Source organism: Nicotiana tabacum, chromosome 2 (genome assembly GCF_000715075.1).
Source record: "Nicotiana tabacum cultivar K326 chromosome 2, ASM71507v2, whole genome shotgun sequence".
Classification (NCBI taxonomy): domain Eukaryota; kingdom Viridiplantae; phylum Streptophyta; class Magnoliopsida; order Solanales; family Solanaceae; genus Nicotiana; species Nicotiana tabacum.
Genome location: NC_134081.1, coordinates 23,470,651 through 23,489,070, shown reverse-complemented (window position 1 = coordinate 23,489,070; position 18,420 = coordinate 23,470,651). Strand labels below are relative to the sequence as shown.

At 34.6% G+C, this 18,420-nt stretch overlaps 2 protein-coding genes across 3 annotated transcripts; both read right to left on the bottom strand.

The window, feature by feature from the left end:
* Positions 1 to 1,427: 1,427 nt before the first annotated feature.
* On the bottom strand, positions 1,428 to 4,723 carry LOC107782367 (uncharacterized). Of its 2 annotated transcripts, none has more exons than XM_016603245.2 (3): positions 4,592 to 4,723; positions 2,883 to 3,537; positions 1,428 to 2,465 (listed from the first exon to the last, which is right to left on the bottom strand). In XM_016603245.2, the coding sequence occupies exons 2-3, from the start codon at positions 3,486 to 3,488 to the stop codon at positions 1,635 to 1,637; spliced, it is 1,437 nt and encodes a 478-aa protein (XP_016458731.1). In that variant the 5' UTR covers positions 3,489 to 3,537; positions 4,592 to 4,723; the 3' UTR covers positions 1,428 to 1,634. The 2 variants fall into 2 exon arrangements, with proteins under 2 accessions (XP_016458731.1, XP_016458730.1); XM_016603244.2 differs by having other exon boundaries at positions 2,883 to 3,534; positions 4,592 to 4,720.
* An 11,031-nt stretch (positions 4,724 to 15,754) lies between these two features.
* LOC107782365 (uncharacterized) lies at positions 15,755 to 18,420 on the bottom strand. Its single transcript, XM_016603243.2, has 3 exons — positions 17,644 to 18,420; positions 16,233 to 16,883; positions 15,755 to 16,150 (listed from the first exon to the last, which is right to left on the bottom strand). Exons 1-3 carry the CDS (start codon positions 18,271 to 18,273, stop codon positions 16,052 to 16,054), a joined length of 1,380 nt encoding a protein of 459 aa, XP_016458729.1. The 5' UTR covers positions 18,274 to 18,420; the 3' UTR covers positions 15,755 to 16,051.

The window sequence follows — 18,420 nt, the reverse complement described above, 5'->3', positions numbered from 1 at the left end:
AGTTCATCACCGGTGGCAGCATATGCTGTGGGGAGAAAAGCATTTTACCTCACTTCTTACAATTCCAGTATCAGTTTGTCCTTTGTATCTTTTATCAATTTTATATTAAATTAGTTCAATTTAATTAATATATTGAAATTGTTAGCTCAGTGTTTCTTTAAAATTTATTATTTGTGTCATATTGAGTTATTTTAATTTTTGTTCTAATTTATGTTATATTATTTATTATTTGTAGATTAATACCTTTTAAAGTTATTTGTATCAATATGTGCAAACTTGTGTATTTACTGTTCATTTTTGAATTTTAATACTTCTTTATATTATGAAGTTGTATTTATTCTTTATTTTATTTTATGTATTTAATACCACCTCGAAATGACATTCTTCAGGGGCATTATTGAAAAAAGAAAAGAAAAAAAACATACACAATTGACTTTGTTGTAAAATGTAATTCCTATCGAAGACTATCATCTTATTAATGTTGCATCACCTAATTGACCCCGCTTGAACAAAATCATTGGTCTCCCACCGACTCTAATAGGCTCTGTCACAAAATTCGCTTATTACTGTAAGTAAGAGACTGCACGCGTCTTGAAAAATAAAGAAAGGAAAAAAAATTGTGTGGTTATAAATCATCTCATTAAGGGTAAAATAGAAAATTTAAAGTTAAATTATTTATAAATAAGGAAGTATGACATTCTTTTTGGGATAGACAAAATAGGAAAGTATTAAATAAATTAGGAGAAAGAGAGTAACTATTAAGGATCTATTTCAACATGAAACAAAGGGGATAATATACGGGATGGGCAGAACGAGTTGTGATACTTAGCTTGATTCAGGAAAACTACAAACTACAGGACATAAAAAAAAAAATACCAATCCTAAGGATCCTTAGGATTAATTATAGATCCAAGCCAACAACAGAAAGATTTGAGTTTTAGATTTTGATTTAGTTTTCTAGATTTTATATTTCAAATCATGTATTTGTAGGTAAATATATACTTAGTCAAATATATGGCAATAGAATCTTAAGTAAAACTAATAACCCAGAAAATAAGATAAGTAATCTATTAAAATTATAACTTAGATTAAACTATACTGAAATGATGTACCGTGTCATTGTATATAAGTTAAATCCTAATAGAAAGTTGTTAAATGAATTCGAATGGAGTATGTATTGCTTACGCAAATAGAAGCATCAGTACAAAATACTATCCCAATAGAAGCATAACCTGTAAAACTGGTAACTTAATAAAACTACAAACTAGTGATCAATTGATTTGGAGATATATATATATATATATATATATATATATATATATATATATATATATATATATATATATATATATATATATATACACACACACACACACACACACACACACACACACACACACACACACACACCCACTAAATAGACAGAGTTTGAGTCAAAAGAGTGAAAGTTCATGTTATTTTCCTTCGAAAATGTAGTTCCTAGATGTCTGCCCATACTGATTCATTGGCAAACACTCAACTCTGCATTAAGATTTTGGTGTACAGGGGACCAAGTTTTGAGGTTAAACACAAGAAGATATAGACAAGTGAGTGCAAATACAGTGAAAGTACTGCAAAAGTAGTACATGTGTTTGCTAACCAGCCTGAGAAACTTTCAGGTTGCACTTCACATCTTCATCTATCTGCTTCTTCAACAAGTGGTTTAGGCCCTTCGTCAAAGCTGATGATGATGATGATGTTAAAGAGGCCTTCAGCAAACTCAATGCTTCTGACTTGCCAACACTGATCACTTGCTCTTCAATATCATACATAGGCACATTTAGTTCTTGGAGTAAGCACATAGTTGATGTTGAAGACAGAGGTCTCACTTCCAAATTGTCTATAACATAGAAAAGGGAGGGTGCCTCAGCAAACTTTCCGAACTTGCCAAGAAAACTGCTCCTTACAGGGTCCGTTGGGTCAAATAAGTAAGTATCTGCAGTTCCGATTTGCAGTAGCGGATTCTCAGGATTATGGTAAGGGGCAATACCAGGCTTGAGTAATATCCTCTTAAGATTGTGATTCTCCACACTTCCCCAAACATTCCTATTCGCATGCGTATTGAACCATTTCGAATCTAAAGCCTCCACACTTTTGTACAAGTTATCTATGGAACCCAACCCACAACTCCCTTTTAGAGCATCTTCAATTGATCCTAAGGGAATGGTCAAGAAGTTGAAGAGAAAATCAATGAATTCATTGCCTGCCTCTGCGCACAAGACCTTGTTTGTAGACTTTCTTAGTGTTAGCCTCAGCTCCAATTTCTTGGTGTTATTACTTGTTCCATTTTCAGAAATGGATGACAAATTTCCAGACTCAGGCATTGTGATGGTGTCTAGTCTTGCTCTTTTTTGTTTTTGCTTAGGCAGAAATGCATCAGACAAGGGAGTCTTTGAGATCAATGAACGTGCAAGTAGATGAATTACCTAAATGGTCGAGAAAAGGATCATGTTACTAGCTGCTAATTGCAATATACGAAAAATCACAACAAAACATTTTAAACGTACAAGCAAACGTATCACCAGAAAGACAGAATAATACTCCCTCCGTTTCAATTTATGTGAACTCATTTGACTGGGCACGGAGTTTAAGAAAAGAGAGAAGACTTTTGAACTTGTGGTGTAAAATGAGGCACAAATATTTTGTGTGGCTATAAATTATTGCATAAAGGTAAATTGTTTCCAAATAAGGAAAGAGGTCATTCTTTTTGGCATGGACTAAAAAGGAAATAGGTTCACATAAATTGAAACGGAGGGAGTAGTTAGATTTATAAAGTCCTGGTAAATTAGTAATCACTAATTTTCTTGACCTTATTGCAATTTACAAAAGGGTAAGGATATTACCTCATTCTTGCCAGCTTCTACAAGCATCTCCCTGATATGAGTCATATCACTCAAGCCACCATTAGAAAGCATCTGAACAAGAGAGCTTGGAGAAGCACACTTGAATTGCAAATCGTCAGTGATTAGAAATGATATCCCTCCTTTGAGAAATATGTACTTATCACGACAAGTATTTTCAACTGAATCTTTCAAAAACTTCTCTTTGTTAGTCTTCCCTCCACATTGGCACTTCACATTCATGAAATAGCTCATAAATGAGCAATCTGAGCACTGATAATACTTCTCGGAGTCTGAATCATCCACATTAACTTTCAACTTCATGCAATACTTTGGATAGGGATTTCTTGGATTTAGCAGCATGGTTTTGCAATACTCTGCGAACAGATTTTCCTCGTCAAGGTTTTCAACACTGTGGTACAAGTTGTTCATACAACCAACAGCTCCGGCTTCTGCTTTAGTGAGTCGCATTATCGTTCCCAGTGGTAAAGTGAGAAGGCTAACAAGTATGTCCATGAAATCTACTCCGGATTCAGCTGCAACTACCTGATTTTTCTTTTCATCCACCCAAAGCTTCAAGAGAACCTTGGTTTCTTGCTCGTTGTCCATTTTTAAAGCAATTAACTGATGAAGACTCTAATGATTTAGCAAACCACTGCTGATATGAGATAGAAAGTAATTAGTCCAGAGTCGAGATAAGGGCGAACGAAATGGATTTTCTAGCTCTCAAAGTAAAAGATGTAAAAAATTGTTCAAGAAATGAAAGAAGTACTTAAAGTAGATAGCACGGATATGGACAAGGGGACACAAATATAGAAAGATAGACATTTTTTCAGGGCGGAATAAAAAGAAAAGAGTTCCACATAAATTGGGAGGAAGGGAGTAACAATTAAGGGGGCATGACATGTGACAAATATATTTCTATTCATTAAATGACAAAATGAGCAATATGCTGGTAAGAATTAACATACGCTGATAAAACAACAATATGTTATTACACATGCCAAAATGAACACCAAAACCAGCACAACATTACACAACAATTTTACAAGTCCAGAACTACTAAAATACTACCTCCTGAAGCATACAAAATATATCATCAGGCATCTACAATTTAATAATAATCCCTCTGTTTCATTTTATTTTAATCTTTATGACGGCGTTGTCCAAGCAAGGCTGCTTAGCAGCGAAACTAAGTTCAATGAAGGGGTTCAATGGAATGCAAATAGGGTAAAACACAAATCGTTTTGAGTTTTCGAATCCCCTTGACAAAAGGGAAAATTTAAATATAGTGATAAATGTTTTTCAAAAACTGCTTAAGGTCTTTGAATAGGATAAAAATCATTGTTTTATATATATACAAGTTTTTGAATCCCTTGACATAAAATTTTTAAAAAAAAAAAACAATCCAATGTTAGGGTTCAAAAGTTACTTGAAGCCACAAGTTTGAATCTTAGGTATAGCAATTTTGGTTCCACCACTGAGATTGTTTCTGCCTCAACTATTTCATCAAATATTCAAGTAGTTACTCTTGTTTCTCAATTTATTGACAACAATTTTTAAAGTATCTTTTTAAATATTCTTAGCTTTAAAATTACTACTCCAAACTACTTATGCAATATTTAAATATGTAAATTTTATTTCAAAATAAATTAAAAAAATGGTTGCTATTTCCAAAGAAGAAGAAGGAGGAGGAGGTGGTGGAAAAATACCTTTGTTGATCGTCGTTTTCTTCTTCTTTGATCACTACTGGAAGCTACTCAAGGGTTTTACTACTGTAACTTTTCCTCCTAACACTAAAAGCCCCGATGGGTTACCTTTGCTCCCGCTCAATAATTTACTCTTTTCTTTTTTCCTAGTTTTAAAAGGTGGTGTGGGGGTGAAAGTTTCAACAGGCTGCCCAGCAATTCGGGGCGTACGCCCGAGCATTTGAGGCTTGTTTTAGTGAGGCGTAAGCTCAAGAGACTGTTTCCAATTAAAATAAAATTTGTTGAATAAGTCTTTCATATAATACCGAAACTTGTAAAGTCAGCTTGGTACTCAAAAGTTTTAAAAAAGAACTGAAATATATTAAATTTAAAAGTCAAAATCTTTTTTATTGATTGACGTCCTAATTTATAGTCTTTCCCAATTCTGTATCTTGTTCGCTAATTTGCTAATATCTCCTAAAAGCAACAAATATTTAAAAAAAGATTTTACAAATACAAAGAGAACTACATTCTCCTTCGTAGGACCAAGTTCAAAGTTCAAATTGCAAATTAGTCATCCTTTTTGTTTCTCCATATAGAAAACTTTATTCTTTTCGACTCAAGTTACTTGTACTTCTAAATAACGTATAATAGATTGTCTTGATTAATTTTTTGTGGGGATGGAGCATATATATATATATATATATTCACATATTTATAGTTTTCTTCAATTTTTATGTAATTTTACCTATTTATAAATATTTACTGTAAGTATATTATTTTATAAAATATTAAAAATTAAATACATATGGGGCTTACGCCTCGCTGAGACATATATAAAACGCCCCTCCTTACGCCCACGACTTTTAAAACATTATTTTTTCCCGCTCATTGGTTTACTTAATGGACTTAATTTTGATGCGCTGATAATATACAAAGTGAGATATTTTGATAAATTTCAATTTGAATTTAAAAAATTATTTTAGTTATATTTTATGTTTTATTTATTGATCTCATGTAAAAAAGAACATGTAATTAAAATAATATCTGTCAATTAATAATGTTTCTTTCATTTTTCATTTATTCCAACAACGGCCCCCACTGGTTTTTTATATACTACTTTCTCTGTTTTAATTTATACGGTATATTTTTTTATTAGTCTGTTCCAAAAATAATGATACAATCTATAATTGAAAATAATTTTAAATAACTTTGATGAGAAGTTTTTATCACACAAATATTATAACCCCACAAAGCTTTTACCCTTTATGCTTTAAATGCTACAAATTTCAAAAGATTTTTTTTCTTAAACTCTGTGCCGAGTCAAAATGTGCTATATAAATTAAATAGATGGTGTGCTAGGTTATTCTGTTGTAGATAATTGACTCTAACATTAATCATTTTTAGATTGTATATAGAGGTGTCAAATGGGCAGGTTGAGCTAAATTTGGGTGGGTCAAAATGCGCTGAGTCAATAAATGGACGGGTCATTTGACCCGCCCAAAAATTACTTGGGTTGAGACGTACTGGGTCAAGATGGGCTAAAATTTGAGTCATACCTCAACCCGTCCAGCTCTTATCAAGCTTTAATTAATGTGTGTTATTTTTTTATTAATTGTTTAATTATCAAATAAAACTTTTTTTCTTTTGTTATGGTCATATATAACATATCAAACAAAAAATAATTATTTTTAAGAAATTTTTGTAAAGTTGTTCATGGATCAATTTGGGCTAAAAAAATAGCCTAACTTTAGATGTGCTGAGATGAGCTGGGTCAAGATGAACTGAGTTCAATAAATGAATGAGTTATTGACTGGACCAACCTTGGGTGGGTTGGACGGATCAAATGAGTTTGGACTCAAATTGCCACCCTTAATTTTATATTTGTCGCTTGTCCAATTTTAGGAGCTATTTGACCAACCTCTTCATTCCCAAATCTTTAAAAGGCCAAAAGATTTACTTTTAAATTTGTTTTGTTTTATAAATCATTGAAGAATCGTGATACAAAATATATGACAAGTTTCAATCATTTTAGATCCAATATTAGGTCACAAAAATAACAACATATTCCCAAAAATATTCCCTTCAAATTCAGACGAAATGCATGTGCAACGCTTTTGAATAGGTCTAGAATAATATTTGGTTTAAGTTGTGCAGTGAGGAGTCCCGAGGTTCTTAGAAAATTAATTGTGCAGGTTGTGCTTTATAGAGGAGATTGGAACACTAGAATTGCTAGCCAGCTCGAGATTTGATTTACTACCCTAAGATTCTTGTATTAGGTGTTGTTTTTTCTTGAAACAGTGGGTCTGGGAGGTTAGATGATTAGCAGTTATTTTGTTATCAAGTTGGGGTCCTGTCCAACTTTGGGTTTTGGTTCTTTGCTTGTACTTATTACTTTTCCCTAGTAAATAAAATTCTTTAATTACCAAAAAAAATAATGGGTTAAAGTTTAAAAAAGAATATCAAGTTGAGGTTGAAAAAGAATATTTGGAAGAGAATTGTCTGTTAGTCAAAACTGTAATACTATAATGTATTATGAAACAGTAAATTTTCTGAAACAGAAACTTCATCAGTAAAAGAATATCGAAATAATCAAACAGAATCTGGAAAATAATTTCAGAATGAAATCAAGCCCACTGAATGCATAGTGTGTCCTTAAGGAAATTATTCCCCTCAAGTATCCGAGGTGTTGGAATATTATCCTCCCACGATAGAACGACTTAACTCATCAGTGTATTGGTACCAACAACTCTAATGAACTGCGAATCACTTAATAGTTGTAAATCACACTGGAATTTATTTGTGCAGAAGAAGAAGAAGAAAAAGATCAGAAAAATTCGTAAGGAACCCAAGGCATATTTATAGCCATTTTCTGGCATTGTTGATGAAAAGTTTGCAACCTTTCAGAATCAGTCATGGTTGTTGGAACAAGCGGGAACGATTCTCGTTTAAAATATTTGTTTCGCGGGTCCTGGGTTATTCTGGGTTGACTTTTCGTTAATTAATTTAATTAATTAATTGAAAGAAATTTATTCCAAAAAGGTTAATCAATCAATCGATCTTTGACCCAATCTGAACCCGAACCCGAATCCTAAGCCGAGCCGAGCAAGCGCCGCCGACAACGACGCGATGCTTACCTTCTTTCCAACCCATTTAACACCAAGGGAAGTGCTTTATCAATCTAAGCACATTCAATTTTCTTTCCACCAACAATGAGGGACAATTGCTATTTCCAAAGCATAAGGGAGCTCACTTTCCCTTCACATTTCTTCCCTGTGTTTCCCATTCACCAAACTTCAATTTCAACAATCCCCACATGAATGGGGAATGGCTATAAGACAAAGCAATGCACGGACGAGTGTGTGATTTACATGAAATTGCATCTGGATAAGTAGGTTTGCCTTTGAACTTTTTGTAGTGAACTTATATCGGATATACTCGGTCAATCGGTAGATTTGATATCTTTGAACCGTCGAGCTTTGTTGTATACCTAGACAACATAATTCACACAATCAACTCTTAACCATCTATGGTTCTCACGGTTGTGTTTGTTTCAGCCATGAACACCGCCTGGTTTAATGAGTGCTTAGAGAATGGGCATTTACTTTCATTCCCCTTGAAACGGCTTATACTTCACACTCACATAGATGATTTCTAAATGTGTAATCCTATAGACACACTATCTGGTCATTTTCTGCCAGACTTAGCAAATCATTAAGAAGCTTTAAGCTTTATTGACTCATCAAAATACCTTAATACTTTACCCTGATTTCTGAACATTGCCTTCATTACGAGAATGGGTAGAGTTATTTGACAATGTTGAACCGCCATTCATAACTTTGTTTGATCTCTTTGAACCTAACTCTTGGGATCTCCAGTCTGCTAGGTAGAGTTACCGCCATGATGACTTGTCCTAGGCCTTAACCGCATTCCCTTCGATGATCTTTCAACTGCCTCTCTAGATAGGCCTTTTGTAAGTGGATCCAATACATTATCTCTTGACTTCATGTAATCAATTGTGATAACACCACTAGAGAGTAGTTGTCTAACGGTATTGTGTCTCCATCATATGTGACGAGATTTTTCGTTATACATAACGCTCCCTGCCCTACCTATTGCCGATTGACTATCACAATGTATACATATAGGTGCCAAAGGTTTTGGCTAAAATGGAATATCTTCCAAGAAATTCCGGAGCCATTCGGCTTCTTCACCAGCCTTGTCTAAAGTTATGAATTCAAATTCCATTGTAGAACGGGCGATGCACGTTTGTTTGGATGATTTCCAAGATACTGATCCACCACCAATTGTGAAAAAATACCCACTCGTGGATTTAACTTCAGATGATCCAGTGATCAAATCTGCATTACTATATCCCTCAATCACGAAGGGATATTTGTTATAATGTAGAGTATAGTCTTGGGTATGTTTCAAATATCCCAAAATTCGTTTCATTGCCATCCAATGTATTTGATTGGGATTACTTGTAAACCAACTCAGTTTGCTAATAGTACATGCTATATATGGTCGCGTGCAATTCATGATATACATCAACCTTCTCAATACTATTGCATAGTCCAGATGTGAGTCACTTTCACCTTCATTCTTTTAAAGTGCATAACTCATGTCAATTAGAGTCTTGGCAATCTTGAAATCCAAATACTTGAACTTGTCAAGTACTTTTTCAATGTAGTGATAATGCTAGACCTTGTAGAGTCTTGTGAATTCTGATTGCTAAGATCACATCAGCAACTCCTAAGTCTTTCATGTCGAATTTGCTAGCTAGCATGCGCTTAGTAGCATTTATATCTTCCATATCTTTGCTCATTATCAACATGTCATCAACATATAAACAAACAATGACTTTTTGACCTGGAGTGTTTTTAATATAAACACATTTATCACAGTCGTTGATTTTAAAACCATTTGCCAATATTGTTTGGTCAAATTTAGCATGCCATTGTTTGAGTGCTTGTTTAAGTACATAACGCGACTTAACAAGTTTGCACACTTTTCTTTCTTTACCAGGAACCACAAAACCCTCAGGTTGTTCCATATAAATTTCTTCCTTCAATTCTCCATTTAAGAAAGTTGTTTTAACATTTGATGGATTTCAAGACCATACAAGGCCGCCAGTGCCACTAACACCCTAATGTATGTTATCCTTGTTACTGGTGAGTAAGTGTCAAAGTAATCAAGACCTTACTTTTGTCTATAACCTTTGACAACAAGTCTTGCCTTATATTTGTCAATAGTGCCATCAGCTTTTATTTTCCTCTTAAAGATCCATTTCGAACCTAAAGGCTTATTTCCTGGAGGAAGATCAACCAATTCTCATATTTGGTTATCCAAAATTAGTTGGATATCACTATTGACTGCCTCTTTACAAAATATTGAATCAGAAGATGACATAGCTGCTTTGAAAGTTTGAGGCTCATTTTCAAGCAAGAATGTCACAAAATCTAGTCCAAAGGAAGTAGATATTCTTTGACGTTTGCTATGCCTTGGATCCTCTTCACTTGGATTATTTTCCTTTGGTTCTTCCCGTGATCGTTTAGGTCTTTCACTTGACAACTCGCATTCAGTTTTATACAGATAGATATTTTTAAAGAATTCAGCATTATCTGATTAAATTACCGTATTAACATGAATTTTAGAATTATCAAATTTATGAACCAAAAACTGACATGCTTTACTATTTATAGCATATCCAATAAAAATACAATCCACAATTTTTGGTCCGATTTTACCCTTTTGGGTAAAGGTAGTTATACCTTTGCTAAACACCCCCACACTTTGAAATATTTCAAGTTGGGTTTTCTTCCTTTCCATTTTTCATATGAAATATATTGCGTTTTGTTGTGAGGTACTCTATTGAGTATTCGGTTAGCTGTAAGGATAGCTTCCCCCCACAAACTCGGCGGTAAGCCGGAACTTATTAATAACGAATTCATCATTTCCTTTAATGTTCATTTTTTTTTCGCAATTCCATTGGATTGAGGTGTGTAGGGGGCAGTAGTTTGATGGATAATTCCATATTCCGAACATACTTCTGCAAACGGAGATTCGTATTCTCCACGCCTATCACTTCTAATCATTTTAATCTTTTTATTCAATTGATTCTCCACTTCATTCTTGTATTGCTTAAATGCTTCAATTGCTTCATCCTTACCATTAAACAAATAAATATAATAATATCGAGTACAATCGTCAATATAAATTATAAAATACTTTTTCCCACCATGAGATGGTCTTGACTTCATATCACAAATGTCAGTGTGAATTAAGTCTAAAAGATTTGAATTCCTTTTAACATATTTATAAGGATGTTTTACAAACTTAGATTCAACACATATTTGACATTTTGATTTATTATACTCGAATTTAAGTAATACTTCTAAATTAATTAACTTCCGCAAGGTTTTTATAATTGACATGTCCTAAACGAATATGCCATAAATTATTTGACTCCAATAAATACGAATAAGCTGAAATTTTATTAATACTATCAACAACCATTATATTGAGTTTGAAAAGGCCCTCTATGAGGTAGTTCTTTCCAACATACATATCAGTCTTGCTTACAACAACTTTGTCAGACACAAATTTTATTCTGGTTTGTTTTTGTTTGTTTTGTTAGTCAAACCATTTCCCCGTTAGTCTAATGCAAAATCTGGTCCCGATCCGAAACCGAAAATCGAACCGAATCGAAGCTTAATAGCTTACTGGTAACGGATTAACGGGCGGGGAACATATTGAAATTTTTTTATTAACGGCTTATCGGTTTGGGGCGGATTATTCAATTTTCTTAATGGATAATCCGTTAACTCGTTAAGAATATATATATATAAAGGTAAGGGAAAATGTGAAAGTATGAACTATGAAGATGTTTTTTTTTTTTACATTCCGATATGTTCTTTTGTGCACTGCATAATATTTTATTCTAATACTCTATCTCTATTCTCTATTACTAATTTACTATTAGACATTTAGAAACCCTAACGCCTAAATTTCAACCAGTAACCACCAATACTCTATCTCGTCGACTTCCAGTACTCTATCTAACGCCAAAAATATATATAATAGTTTAGCCACACAAATTAGTTTTAATTAAAATTTGAATCCAAAGTGACTAATTTTGCAATTGTTTCAAGCCCATCCCTTTAGAAGCCCAATTTCCATGACCCGCCTGGCCCAACCGGATCTCCCCTCTCTTTAAAACACTCATTTTCCCAAACCCTAAGAAAAAGACAGACGGATCCCCCTTTGAAAACCCTAGCCGCCTGGTCTCCTTCCTCACTCACCCATTCCCTTTCACGCAAAAGGAAGCCGAGAATTCGCCATCATGCACACACATCTCACCTATGAAAAAAGTTAAAACAAAATCCCTGAATTCTCATTTTTCTAGATCATGATCTGAAGAAGAAAAACGAAAACCTTCGGTGGATTAGATTAGTTAGAGGACTTCCTTTAGGTCTAGTGCTATATCTCGTTCGTGATCCCCACCCGGGAATCACATCACTTTTTTAATAGCGGCCCCACCGTCGGGGCATAAGCGCCCTCTTGCTACCCATATGCGAGGCGCCGTCTTAGCCTTCCCTGACGTCTTCTCTTAGGTTTCTTCCTCCCGCGCCCGTCGCCCCACTGGGATGTCCATAATTGAAGCATTTTTCTTCATCGACTGTCGGTTTTTTACTAGGTGGCCGATGTCTTTGATGCTTTGGTTTTCGCAGGAAAGGGTAAGGGTTCCAAACTTAGCGTGTGAGCTTTGATGAAGACTTGGAAAGGTTTTCTAATTTCTGTTGTGTTACTTGGAGAATTTATGGGTTTCTCATTTGTTTTTGGATTGAAGTTGAGGTCGACATTGCTATTCTTCTGCTGTTTGCTATCAAAATCGTAGCTGAGCTTCCTTCATCTCCATTTCTGTCCTTTATCAGCTGTTTCAAACTCTATTTGTCAAGTATTTTAGGTACACATTCCTGAATCTGTACTATTTCTCCATAAAAATGGCTGAAATCATGAATGAATTTGTTTCTGATGTTCCATCTCCATTTATGTGATTGTTTTTCTTAATAAATTGCTCATTAGACTTATATATGATTTTGTTAACGAACCAAAGGGATGGCTGCCCATTTCAATTAAGTTTAGACCGTTGGAGTCTTATTAAATATTAGTTAATTGAGATTAGTTTTTTAAAAAAAAAATTCGGAGTTGTTAATGGGCTTTAGGTGTATGCATACTAGTTAACAGTAGTATTTATCACAGTCTCTACTTCGTTGCCTAATGCTGAAATTTGGTATATGCATATTTTTTACAGGGATCTACTCACTTATGGATTAAGCTATTGTTTGAACTTTGAAGCTGCAGAAATTCAAGCATTGTTAGGCGTTAGCTACATGACAAACATTTTTGTGTAGTCTGCTCACTTATGGATTAATCATTTTGAAGTATGTATTCTGGACTCACTTTGAATATAGACTGGAATTTTATCATTTCAGAATTAATCAGGGAGCATTGACTTTTCCTTTGCAGTTGTGGGCGGAGGAAAGACATATATATTATGGACTCATCTGTAATGTAGTTTGCTTTGGGATGTAATAAACTCATCTATTGTATTCTATAGACTGGAATATAGTCTGCTGAGCATAGAAATTTTAGTTTGAGTCACAATGGTCAGCAAACAATTAATGCATGCAATATAGATTGAATTAGGCCAATAAATCGCCCGATAACCGCCCTATAAGAGCTAAACCGATACCAATCCGCCCGATATCTTATCGGGTGGCTAGCGGATTAATACATTTAAAAGCCGATAATCGATAAGCCAAACCGTTAAGAGTAAATAACCGTCCAATCCGCCCGATAAGCAGCCCTAGTAGGAACATGAAAAATATTGTTGAGCGTTAACACCTTGCCGGAAGTCAACTTCAGGATTATCTTCCCATTAACCCTAAATCTTAGCTGTTATAGTATTTCCCAAGGAAAAGCTCTTCTTCGGGACCAATAGTAGAGTAAGTCGTAAATGCTTCTTTGATAGCACAAACATGTTGAGTGGCTTTAGAGTCAATCCTCCACTCCTTCAAATTTCCAACTAAGTTGCATTTCGAAAGCATTGCACACAGATCATCAATGTCATCGTTCTTCTCCACTATGTTGGCATGTCCCTTTTTCTTGTCCTTTATTGGGAGACGACAATCAGGGGCTTTGTGACCAGTTTTTCCACAATTGTAGCAGTTTCCCTTAAAATATTTCTTGTTCTGCTCCTTAGTCTATCCAGATTACCTCTTCCTCTGCTTACTTTTTAGAGCAGTTTTCTCAACGATATTAACTCCCATAATCGTTGAATTTCCACGAGACTTCTTCCTGGTTGTTTTGTTATCTTCCTCAATCTTGAGACGAATCACAAGATCTTTCAACTTCATTTCTTGGCGCTTGTGCTTTAGATAGTTTTTGAAATCTCTCCACGAAGAAGGCAACTTCTCAATCATTGCAGCCACTTGAAATGCTTCATTCACTACCATACCTTCAACAATAAGGTCATGAAAAATAAGTTGAAGCTCTTGAACTTGGGTTCCAACGTTTTTGCTGTCTATCATTTTATAGTCTAGAAACTTGGCAACCACAAACGTTTTCAAGCATGTATCTTCAGTCTTGTACTTCTTCTCAAGTGCGTCCCATAATTCTTTCGAAGTATTCATAGCACTGTAGACATTGTACAAGTCATCCTCCAAAGAACTTAGGATGTAGCATTTGCAAAGAAAATCTGCTTGTTTCCACGCCTCAACAATCATAAACTTCTCATTGTCTAGCATGTCGGCGGCAGGCACTAGAGGGTCTTCATTGGTGAATTTTTGCATACCAAGCGTGGTAAGCCAAAAGAACACCCTTTGCTGCCATCCTTTGAAATTGGCTCCAGAAAATTTCCTCAATTTTTCGGCTGGTGGCACAACAGTTCGGCTTGACGAGGCTATCGTCATTGCTGTAACAGTCACAGAAGGTTTTTCATTATCAATTGCTATTTCTCACTGTCAACAACAGAAGAGTTAAATTAAAGGCAAAAAAATAGAACAGTAAACAGTACTATAATTAATAATAAATAGTGTATTTAATAAACAAAAATCGAAGTTTTGTATATACTGTTTCACAAGAAAAACGATGAAGTTTTTATGTTCTTCAAATCATTTCTGAATTTTAATACTCCGATGAAGTTTTTATATCTTTAAATCAGAAATAGAAAAATTCAAAAGGAGTAGACAACCACAAAGGTTTTAATCTCCAAAACAGAATACAAATTACAGTATAACTAAATTCCTTAAGATTGTTAGTCAAAACTGTAATACTATAATATATTATGAAACAGTAAATTTTCTGAAATAGAAAAATAGAAATAGAAACTTCAGCTGTAACAAAATGTCGAAATAATCAAACAGAATCTGGAAGATAATTTCGGAATGAAATCAAGCTCACTGAATGCACAGTATATCCTTAAGAAAATTATTCCCCTCAAACCCAAAGTGTTGGAATATTATCCTCCCAGGATAGAACGACTTAACTCACCAGTGTATTGGTACCAACAACTCTAATGAACTGCGAACCACTTAATGGTTGTAAATCACACCGGAATTTATTTGTGCAGAAGAAGAAGAAGAAAAAGATCAGAAAAATTTGTAAGGAAAGATTTTGGGATCAAGACATATTTATAGCCATTTTCTGGCACTGTTTCTGAAAAGTTTGCAACCTTTCAGAAACAGCCATGGCTGTTGGAACAGGTGGAAACGATTCCCGTTTAAAATATTCAAGGAAAATAAATTTAAAATAATCCGGGAAAGAAACGGTCCGGGTCGCGTCGCATGTTGACTTTTCGTTAATTAATTAAATTATTAAATTGATCTTTGACCGAAACCGAGCGAGCGACGACGACGGCGCGAGGCTTACCTTCTTTCCAACCCATTTAACACCAAGTTTCTCAATATAAACACGTTCCCTTTTCTTTCCACCACCAATGAGGGACAATTGCTCTTTCCAAAGCATAAGGGAGCTCACTTTCCCTTCATATTTCTTCTCTCCATTTCCCATTCACCAAACTTCAATCCCAACATTTTCAAGATCAAATAATTTACAATACAAGAGAGATGCAAGATTATTCAAATCTAACAGAGTTAGGGAATTGAACCAGAAATAAAAAGATAGAGAAATCATAGTTGTGAATATATCAGGAAGTAGTAACAAAGTCTTAATTTATAAGAGCACTCAAATTGCTAGCATTACCATCTAACTTCACCTCATTTAAATGAACTAGCAGGGCAGTAAAAGCTTGCTCAGTAGGCAATACAAACAACAACGCCTCAATCCCAGGAAATAAAGTATATATTATATATACTAATATATCCAATATATAAGTCTTCGCTGTTCATGTCGCTCCATTTTAAACTCATCTCAATCCAAATATTAAGCGGACAAGACAATAAAGAACAAAATGGCATATTAGTCCTTCTCTTGTTTAGGTTTATTCAAGAAAGAGCTCAAGGCAAGTGTCAAAGCAGATGATGACCCGATAAAAGCTGCCTGCAGCAAGAGCCGTGCCTGTCATAGAAACCATTGTATCATTTTTTTCATTGGATTAAAGCAATGCATATTTAGCTTTTAGTCTGAGTCCAGAAATTACCTCTGCCTTATCAATGAAGATCACTTGCTCTTCAATGTCGCACAAGGGTACATTTAGTTCTTTGAGTAAGCCAAAACTTGTTGTAGAACACATAGGCCTGACTACCAAATCGTCCGAAACAATAAACAAGGATGGTGACAGTGTTAATCTGCCAATATCACTTGTGCCACCACTTGTGCACCTGGGGTCTAAAAGGCTATGATCGTCGATTTCCACAGAAATCGGAAGCAACTGATTCTGGCATCTATGTCTTGGTGCGACACCGGGGTTGAGTAATCTGTCTTGACAATAAGGAAACCATTTTGACTCCAAATCTGTCACACTTTTGTACAAGTTGTCTATGCATCCAAGTCCAGAAATTCCATTTAGAACACGGATCACTGATCCAATAGGAAAAGTGAGGAAACTGAAGAGAAAATCGACGAATGAATCATTTGCTTCAGCATACAGTATCTTGTTTCTAGATTTGCTTAATATTAGCTTCAGATTTATTTTCCAGGAGTTTCTGGTGTACTGGAATTCACTAGGAAACAGTGGTGAAATTCTTGGCTCAGGCATGATGTTGTTGTCAACTATATTAGCTTTCTTGTTCAGAAACACCTCAGTCAAGGGAGATTTTGAGATCAATGAACAAGTGAGAAGTCTTAATATCTACAGAGAAAAACGAGGAAAATGCACATAAGATAACATAAAAAAGAGGAAGAGGGAATTCCTAGCGCGAAACAGCATTAAGTTCTTGTAATACATCACCTGAGTTGCACTTTATTAATTTACTGAATCGATTTCCTCTTTAGTGTTTTTCCTTTCTATTAGATTGGACATCTTAAACTGATTTTTCATACCTTGTTATTCAATTATTACCCTTAAACTGAAGAAACTTTTACTGTCATTTGATTAGGATATTTTCAAAGGGGTGGTGCACATATTGTCCATTTTTATTACTTGAGACTTGAAAATGGAGCAACAGTTGTTTTGCTATCTGTATCTGCTATGCATAGTGCGTATCTTATTTCTTTAAGTTCGCTACTTCAGTCAAATGATATGATCAAGAACCTAAGCTAATTACTCTAGATTACAACAGCAAACAACAACTAGGTCATTGGTTATGTGAATCTACATCGACCCTGTCGCTCCATTTAAATTCATCTTAGTCCAATGTTATGCAAAATAAAAATATAATGTACTGGGAGTTCTCTATATTTTCTACTGACATGACCAAAAGGCTCCTAGAAATCATAGGGCCTAAAGTAACGTAATAACACAACTAAAACTTAATCCCAACTAATTGATATATGCCTATATAGATACTTTTCTTTCATTGTGCCCTATTTTTTTCGCTAGGTATGCACGGATTCATTACTCTAGACTGCTTATTCAAAATCTAGCAATAATAGAAAAGCAACATTCTTACCTCCTCCTTGCCAACTTCCACAGACATCTCTCTTATCTGATTCATGTGGCTGTAGCCAAGATCATCAGAAAGCAGTTTTACAAGAGAACTTGGAGAACCAGGCAACACTCTTAAATCATCACTGATTATAAACTCTATTCCACCCATAAGAAAAACACCATAATAATCATTTGTTGGATTTCTTATATCTGAAAATATCTCCTTAGTTGTCCTCCCTCCACAATAACATTTAACATTGACTAACCAGCTCTTTAATGAGCAATGCTCTTTAGAGCATTTGAAGTACTTGTTTGAAACTGAATCGTCTATGTTCACTTTCAACTTGAAGCAATCTTCATTGCATGGATTTCTTGGATTTAAAAGGACTGACTTACAATTTTCTGAATAAAGATGCTTTACACTAAGATTTTCAACACTTCGGTATAAATTGTTCATACAAGTAGAAATTGGACTTATCTTTGACATTGGCTGGCTGTTGGTTAATCTGATTATTGTTCCAATTGGAAAGGTGAGAAAACTGAATAATATATCCACAAAATCCCTGTTGGATTCAGCAGCAATAACTCTATTTTTCTTGTCATCTACCAAAAGTTTCAAGGGAACTCTGGATTCTTGATCATTAGCAGCCATTTTGAAGGGAATCACTAACTCATAAAAAGTCTTTTTCTTGAAGAAAAAAGTGAGTGATCTAATGTTTTAACTTAAATGGAAGTGAAAGGTTGTAGGGATATTATATAAAAGGTGTGTTTCTTATCATAGAAGGAAGAGTTGATGTAA